Source organism: Paramisgurnus dabryanus, chromosome 5, assembly GCF_030506205.2.
Source record: "Paramisgurnus dabryanus chromosome 5, PD_genome_1.1, whole genome shotgun sequence".
NCBI lineage: Eukaryota > Metazoa > Chordata > Actinopteri > Cypriniformes > Cobitidae > Paramisgurnus > Paramisgurnus dabryanus.
Genome location: NC_133341.1, coordinates 37615054 through 37623230, shown reverse-complemented (window position 1 = coordinate 37623230; position 8177 = coordinate 37615054). Strand labels below are relative to the sequence as shown.

At 39.1% G+C, this 8177-nt stretch overlaps 1 protein-coding gene across 1 annotated transcript; it reads right to left on the bottom strand.

Moving 5' to 3' along the window:
* Window positions 1–213: 213 nt before the first annotated feature.
* Window positions 214–6475, bottom strand: rab14l (RAB14, member RAS oncogene family, like). The gene is made up of 8 exons (XM_065284040.2): window positions 6354–6475; window positions 3896–3964; window positions 3728–3781; window positions 3328–3505; window positions 3100–3166; window positions 2808–2895; window positions 2685–2715; window positions 214–2526 (listed from the first exon to the last, which is right to left on the bottom strand). Exons 2-8 carry the CDS (start codon window positions 3945–3947, stop codon window positions 2349–2351), a joined length of 648 nt encoding a protein of 215 aa, XP_065140112.1. The 5' UTR covers window positions 3948–3964; window positions 6354–6475; the 3' UTR covers window positions 214–2348.
* Between the last annotated feature and the right edge of the window lie 1702 nt (window positions 6476–8177).

Genomic DNA, 8177 nt, shown 5'->3' with positions numbered 1-8177 from the left:
CAAGGTGGTAATTCAACACCGCGGGTGTGCATTATCATCAGATAATTCAAAGGACGAGTCAATTATTCCTCTTATACCACGATCACAACAGACATTACTCTGGTGGTTATTTTGAGACATTTGACAGATCAGGTGTGTGTTTATAGAAAAATAATCAACACCCATAAGAGTTCTCAACCAATCAGAATAAAGCATCAACAGACCCGCGGTGTAAGAGTTAATAAATGACTTCTAATGCAAAACAATCTGTTTGTGTAAATAAAACAATATTTTGAACTTTATTAGCAAACTTGACACTTAAACACAACTTTGTTAAATTCAAACATGGGAACACATCAATAAGTTTAAGTTATAACACAAACAAAAGAAATGCAGTAGGAAGTTACTTGTTGATTCAACCGTCTTTATTTAGATTTAAACTTATGAAAAGTTGACATCACTTATAAAATTAAGTTGAAATTGTTCATATGTTGATTTGACGAAAATGCAATGTTTTTTACTGTGTAAGGTTTTGAGCATTTGGGTGAACTCATCCTCAAGGTTGATAAAGTTTTCTGTGATGATCATGATAATCAGATCCTATGAACCAAAGTTTATCCCAAAGTCTTCGCTTTAAATTTGACACCAAACACTGGGTAAAATGCTGTTTGGTTTTATTTCTAGAGCATTTTTATCTTCATTAAAATCAAAATGTCATGAATCAAAATTTCAAAATCATGACTGGACAAGAACAGAAATGTTAGCACAGCTCCTTTAGTTTGTTTCTCAGGTAAACCACAAGAAGAGGTCAGTCAGATAGTAAAGAGATGCTGTCGTCTCATCTCTCCAAATAAAACCCTCAACTGATGAAATGTTCTGTGGAAATCTTAAAGGGCTCATATGATGGGACTTCAGGTTTTCCTCTGTTTTTTTAAAACCTGTTTATGCATATAGAAGATCTGTGAAGTCTTAAACCCCCAGAGATGTTTGATTCAAAAACACCCCCATGCATCTACATTACTCTATGAGTAGATTTGCATAACGCTCGCAGATGTATACATAAAGAAAGAAGGTGTAACTTTTATTCTCACTGTAGTGAGGGCCGTAACATTTCCGTCACACGCTTGAGGTATTCAGACAATCACAATGCAATGGATAGCTGGCCAATCAGAGCACACAGCCCTTTTAAAAATGATGCGCATTATAGAAAGGCGGAGCTTAGAAGAGCAAGAATAATGTGTGAACCCTGCATTATAACAAATACACAAAATAACCTTGTTTTTAGCAATGTCACATGACCCATTTAAGCATCTCTGTGTCAAATCATCTGTCCGAGCGTCACAGCAGCTGAATCAGTGTGATGTCACATAATACATACACAGACGCTGTTATTATATAAGCTGACATCACAGCGGAGTCAGATTTCTCAAATTTAAACCAAAAACCACAACAAATAATAGAAGGCAATAAAATAATAATAATAATAATAAAGACAGACAAACATTAATTGATGGGTGAAACAGTCCGGATCATAATTCACCTTTAAGTCAAAGGACAAAATTATTTTGCACACAGAAAGTAAACACGTGTTTTGCATTATGATTATTTTGACTTAAAAAAATGAATTGTATAAGAATCATTAAGAATGAGAAATACAAATAAAGCAATGATTGGGTGGGAAATGTGATTAATTGTTATGAATATTTTCACAATGAAAAACCTCTGGATTCTTACCGTTGTCTAAATAATTTCTGTTTCCTGGTGAACGTGACCCGTTAGTGTGTTTAAGAGATCCACCCTGATGTACACAGGAGACCAAAAGAATCGTTTATAAAGGATGAAGAAGATCTTTCATTTACAAAAGCCACCAAACCAGCTAATGAAACACACAAGTGTGTATATTTCTGCATGTGTGTATACATAAGTGCATTTAAAGAAGCGCTGCGGTTTCTCCCAGCACCTGCAGTCCGCTGCACAAACCTGACATCTAAACTACTGAACATCATTCTGTCTCTTCAGCTTTATGAGCTCATGTGATGATCAGTCAGTTCAGAACACACATGTGCTGAAATCACAGCCGTAGTCACTGTCAGACGCTTCTTCTGTGAGTCACATATCTCACAATGTTATAGACATATGAATGTGAATGAATGAAAATAACCTGATTATCAGCTGACTCACTGATGCTTCTGTCCTAAAGCGATCATGAGCAGTCACACCGTGATGAAAAAAACCCACAGAGACCAGAAGATCGAGAAAGTGAAGATGAAAAGACCCATGATTTCACCTCCTGTGGGCAGGGTTCTTGTGACAGGTGCAATCGTGTGATGATGAAGATGCCGTAGAAAGGAGGAAGAGGATGTTGGTCATTAACAGCTGCACCCTTCTCTCTGTGGCTGCGGTTCACTGGTGAGACGACCGCCCTGAGGCACTGATGGTTTATGTTGGACGCCTGACTCGGCTGCGTTCAGATCCAGACTGCCGTCCTGAATGTTCTGGTAGATCTTCTTAGTTGTTTCCAGGAAAGCGTCCTCCACGTTGTCGCCTCTGTGACACAGGACATAAAAATATATGATGAAGATATCAAGATCAAAGTCTCAATCAGACGACTGATATCTGAGGTTAGTTTCTCATTTACGATAACGTATCTGCTCATGTGATTTATGTACGTTAATAAGCATTAAAATTCACAAACAATAACTCACGTTTTTGCGCTGGCCTCCAGAAACAGAAGACCTGCGAACGACCACAACACATTACTGACACCAGACTGCTCATGATGATGATGATGATGATGATGATGTGTAACTCACTGTGTGTGGACTCACCGTTCTCTTCAGCAAACTGCTTTGCTTCTTCATACGTCACATCTCTCTGGGCTTCAAGATCTGCTTTGTTTCCTATCAGTATAATTACCTGCAAACACACACCCACACACACAAACGTCTATATTCACAACTACACACTTAACCTCAAATCCCTTTTATAACTCTGATCATCTGCTCCTGTTCAGATTTAAGATTTAACCTAAAGCATGAAGTGAAATGAGACTGCAGTGCTGACCCTCACATATCTGCTCATGATTACAGCGAGGGTCTCATGTCAGATGTTTGTACTCACAGTATTTGGGTTGGTGAGGTTCCTGGCCTCCGTGAGCCAGCTGCTGAGATGGTTATATGTGCTTCTCCTGCAACACACAGACACATCTGGTTCATAACATTAAGTGTGAAGCTTCATCAGAACTCATTCCTGCTGTAGAGGAACCTATGATGATGCTGGCTCTTCAGGTCTGCTCTCACAACATTTATTTCTGCTCATACTTCAGCTGCAGTGTGATGTCATGTGTACCTGGTGATGTCATACACCATAAACGCTCCGGCGGCTCCTCTGTAGTAGCTGCGTGTTACCGCTCTGAATCGTTCCTGTCCGGCTGTGTCCCAGATCTGCAGTTTGATCTTCTGGCCGCTCACTTCGATTATTCTGGTGCCAAACTCCACGCCGATGGTGTGCGGACAATCTGCCATAACTGAGAACGACAGACGCCTATCACTGCATTTTCATTGGATGTTCTGTGCGTGATGGACTCAAAACAGGTGGTCACATGACTCAATAATTAACCAGGACAACATAAACAACTCACAGAGACTTAGTCAAACCTTTAACAAACCTCTCAACATTTCCATTATCTCTCTCATGACCAACTCTCTCTCTCTCTCTCATACATGTACATCACTCAGTCAGTACTTACATTTCTTTTCTGTAAACTGATGAAGTAAGCATGACTTTCCTACACCCATATCACCTGTAGAGAGAGAGAGAGAAAGAGAAAGGGATGATTACAGAAGACACATGATGTCCATTCTAATAATAGTAGGAGTCTCAGATTGACATCCATTACTGAGTGATTGTGTCCTACCAATGATGATGTATTTAAAGATGTACGAGTAGTTGTAAGGTGCTGTGGCCATCGCCGCTCTGAAACACACTGAGAGAGAGAGAGAGAGACTTTAAATTAAGAGGCTGATATTTATTCTGATATTATTTATTGATTTATTAAATGAAATGATCTAGTAAACATAGTGAATGAAGAGAAGTTGCACGCTTGATGCGCACTGCTGCAGACACTTTACCAACCTAGACGTCCTGGCGAAAGAACAATCAAACGATGGATGGGAAGAGTTTGCACTGATTTTTTATAAACAAATGAACATTTATACATGGCATGCATACTCATTACAAAGTAAAAATAAAAAAAGGAAAAAACACAAATATTAGAAAAGAAATGCTATAAATAAAAGAAAATAGAGAGTAACACAAACACAGGGGTCAATCATCTTCTAATGCAGGGGTGGGGAACCCTGGGTCCTGGAGGGCCACTGTCCTGCAGAGTTTAGTTCCAACCCTAATTAAACACACCTGAAAAATCTAATTCAAGTCTTCAGGATTACTTGGAAATGAAATTCAGGTGTGTTTGATTAGGGTTGGAACAAAACTCTGCAGGACAGTGGCCCTCCAGGACCCAGGGTTCCCCACTCCTGCGCTAATGTATCAAAGTCTCTTATCAGTCCAACAACTTAACAAGCCTGTTTGCTTTTCATATAATTTAATGAAAGAAGGTAGCTACCAAGAAATTGCTTTTTAAATATTGAAAATTGGGGTTTGATTTGAGTGCATTTACATTTGTGAATAAAGAATTGACTAAAAATAAACATTAGATTTACATTAACATTTATTGTATCAGAAAGAGTTTCAGTTTACAATCATTTGATGTAGAATAACATTTACATTCCCTTACTGCACATCATACTTCATCTTATAATAAACTACAATTCAAAATTGTATTTATCAGCAATTAAACTGTTGCATTGTCTGTATGTTTAAGAAAGATCAGCTGCCTCCAGAGATGATCTCTACAATCAATCAGTTTAGAGACATCACTCCTGTCAGGACATCACATGAAGATCATCACATGTGTTTTTATTCTGCTTTTAAGTTGCTGTTACAAACAGACAAACATCATTTACTGGTTTTTAAAAGACACACACACACACACACACACACACACACACACACACACACACACACACACACACACACACACACACACACACACACACACACACACACACACACACACACACACACACACACACACACACACACACACACACACACACACAGTACTTTAGGAGCATCAAAGTTTGATTACAATCATTGATTTCAATCTTTGACAAGCATAGTAAAGATATCAAAAGATTATATTTTCAAACACTCTAAAAACAAACGGTGCTAAATAGCACCAAAAGTGGTTCTTTGCTCGTAATCATAGAAGAACCATGATTTTAGTGCCATATAGCACCGGTGAAGCACCTGTGTAGAACCATATGGGGGCCATATAGCACCACATATGGTTCTACATAGCACTATGTGGTTCTACACAGGTGCTTCACCGGTGCTATATGGCACTAAAATGGTTCTTCTATGATTACGAGCAAAGAACCACTTTTGGTGCTATTTAGCACCGTTTGTTTTAGAGTATATTATACATTATGTTGGGTGATTTTATGCACAAAAGTAGCTGCAACAAAGGTTTTATTTGTAGGTTTACAAATTTAACAGCATTAACAGCTCGCTCACTGCAGGGCTTAAAAATGGGCGTGTTCTTGTCAAAACCGGCCAATCACAGCGTTGCTGATCAGTGTTTCTACTATCGATACTTTTAATGTAGTGCACGAGCGCGTAGTATTCTCAGATAATTTAATCCTGTCATACTAATCATCAACAGCAGGAGCGTTCAAAGAACCCAATCAGTGAGATCGGATCTTCATTTCGGATGTACGAAGAACACCACAGGTGCCAACTTTGATTCTGAAGTGAGCATTTGATGGACACTTTTCTATCCCATGAGGACATGCGAGAGGATTTTTGAACGGAGATGACTCTTATATGAAGTGTAATGTCACATTATACACTGTACAACACTTCTGACTGTTAAAACACACACACACACACACACACACACACACACACACACCACTAAATCTTTCTTGTCAACAACACAACAAATGTGTGCATCAGATTTAACTACAGTACAGTACACTGAAGGACTGTCACTGATCTTCATCATCATCATCTCTTCTAGCTCAATCATCTCACATTATTCGCCATAACTACACAAACACACATGACTGCAGACTCTCTCTCTCTCTCTTTATTCACCTGTGATTTGTGCTGCTAGCAGGTGATTAGCATCAGGCTACCGACCGGTTACCGGGGGATAATGAACTTTACCGGGGAACGGGCGCGCGCATCCGCATGACAAAGTGGTGTAAAGGCGGTGTGTGTGTGTTTGTGCTCGTTGTGGGTCATCTCACCTGTGCTAGTGTGTGTTTGCTGTCAATCTGATAATGATGATGATCTGGATTTTGCTCAAGATGGCGGCGGCACAACGGCTGATGTGCTGCGGAGATTCACCGCGCGGCGGCGCTCGTGACACCACCGGAAACTTAACGTAAAAACACGCGTGGGTCACAGAAACAGATGATGCATACAGTCTCGAGATCTGCGCGCAACCGGTACAAAGGCGATTTCAAACGATGTTTTTGCGCCCTTGGGCGATTGGGAAAGACTTTAAGGGGAGTTTGGCGCTGCGCAGACTGATCGCCCTATGACATCAAAATAGCGCGAGAGCGTCTTGAGAGCACATACAGCTTCTTTTAATTCTAGGAAAAAAATCTATAATAACAAAAACTGATTTAAAATATAAATTATTTCAATATATATTTTTTATGTATGGGTTTGGTTCCAAAAACTGTTTTTTTAATCGTTTATTGTATATACAGTACACACATTATACTAATGCTATTTATTTATTTATTTGCCTTTAACTAAATGCGCCCAAAATCTGTGAAATCTGAATTCACCAACTGGTTGTCTGTAATAAAATAAAATTCAATACAAACATTAGGCAGATAATTAAAACACTTTTTGTTCGTATAATATAATATAATATTTAACATGTTGCTCAGTGTCATATTCACAGATGTAAATAACAAAGTAATTGACTGACACAGTTTTTACATATACACACAGTTTCAGAAACTGTCACATTTTGTGTGTGTTTTGTTTTTTTATGAAAAGTCGATGTCCACAGCAGCAAAAACAATGATTTTTTTATAAAGACACATATTTGTTACTTGATATCATATACATATACAATTAATAGTTGTACTTTATCGCATTAGTTAACCCTCCTCGTTCATCATCATAAACACATCCAGATGATGAAAGTGAGCGGTACAGTGATGTGAGTCCGCCAGCGGGTGGCGCTGTTACAGAGATCTGAGTCACAGCAGTGGATTCGAACCCCGGGCAGCTCGTGCTGCTGACAGTGACGTGACGTGGCGCAGCCGCTGGTGAGGACGATACCCAGAGCAGCTGCACACACAGAGAGAGAGAGAGAGAGAGAGAGAGAGAGATGCACATCATACACAAATTATACACAAATTACATAAACATTTTCACCCAATTTACAAACCACCACAAAGACTTTAACCAGATTCATCAACATACTGGGAGAAAACTCAATAAACTCAAACCTGGCTGCGAGGTACATCAGGTCATGAGAGGTCAAAAGACATGAATCAGAGAGTCATTTCTGATCTTTTCTGGACACTGCTGGTGTCTCATCGCATCATTAACATCATCAGTAATTAACATCATCATTAACCTCAGTAACTGCGCTGTGTCACTTTGATTTATTTAATACACAACATCTGCACGTGCATGCACAAGAGTTTATTTTGTTAATGTTTAAGGTTACACTTACATATGTCTGTCTAGCTTTATTATTATTATATATAACTGTAGATTTGTATTTCCAAAGGGTTGTGTACATGTAGTGCAAATATAAAGAGAGATCAAGTCTATGTGTTATTTAAGGGTCCAGGTTGACTCTGTGAGAGTTACACAACGCTTCACAGCTGAGATTACAGCACACGCAGCTCTGAATGATCAAACCTAAAACATAACTACAAGAATCCGTTCTGTCCTGTCGTTTCACAGCAATCTTATTCAACACATGCGGCTCATCAGCAGTCTTTGACCTCTTTATTCTCCTGAGCCGGTAAAAAGAAATGCCAACACTGCCGTTTCTTCACACATCCAAACCTTCAGATGTCCAGAAGATTGACACTTGG

Bases quoted from the DNA above. Each gene is read 5' to 3' on its own strand.
- rab14l (XM_065284040.2), bottom strand. From the start codon at position 3,947: ATGGCCACAGCACCTTACAACTACTCGTACATCTTTAAATACATCATC. The intron at 3,782-3,895 runs GTAGGACACAAT...CTCTCTCTACAG, and splicing joins CTTTAAATACATCATCATTG to GTGATATGGGTGTAGGAAAG. The intron at 3,167-3,327 runs GTACACATGACA...TGTGTGTTGCAG, and splicing joins ATGGTGTATGACATCACCAG to GAGAAGCACATATAACCATC.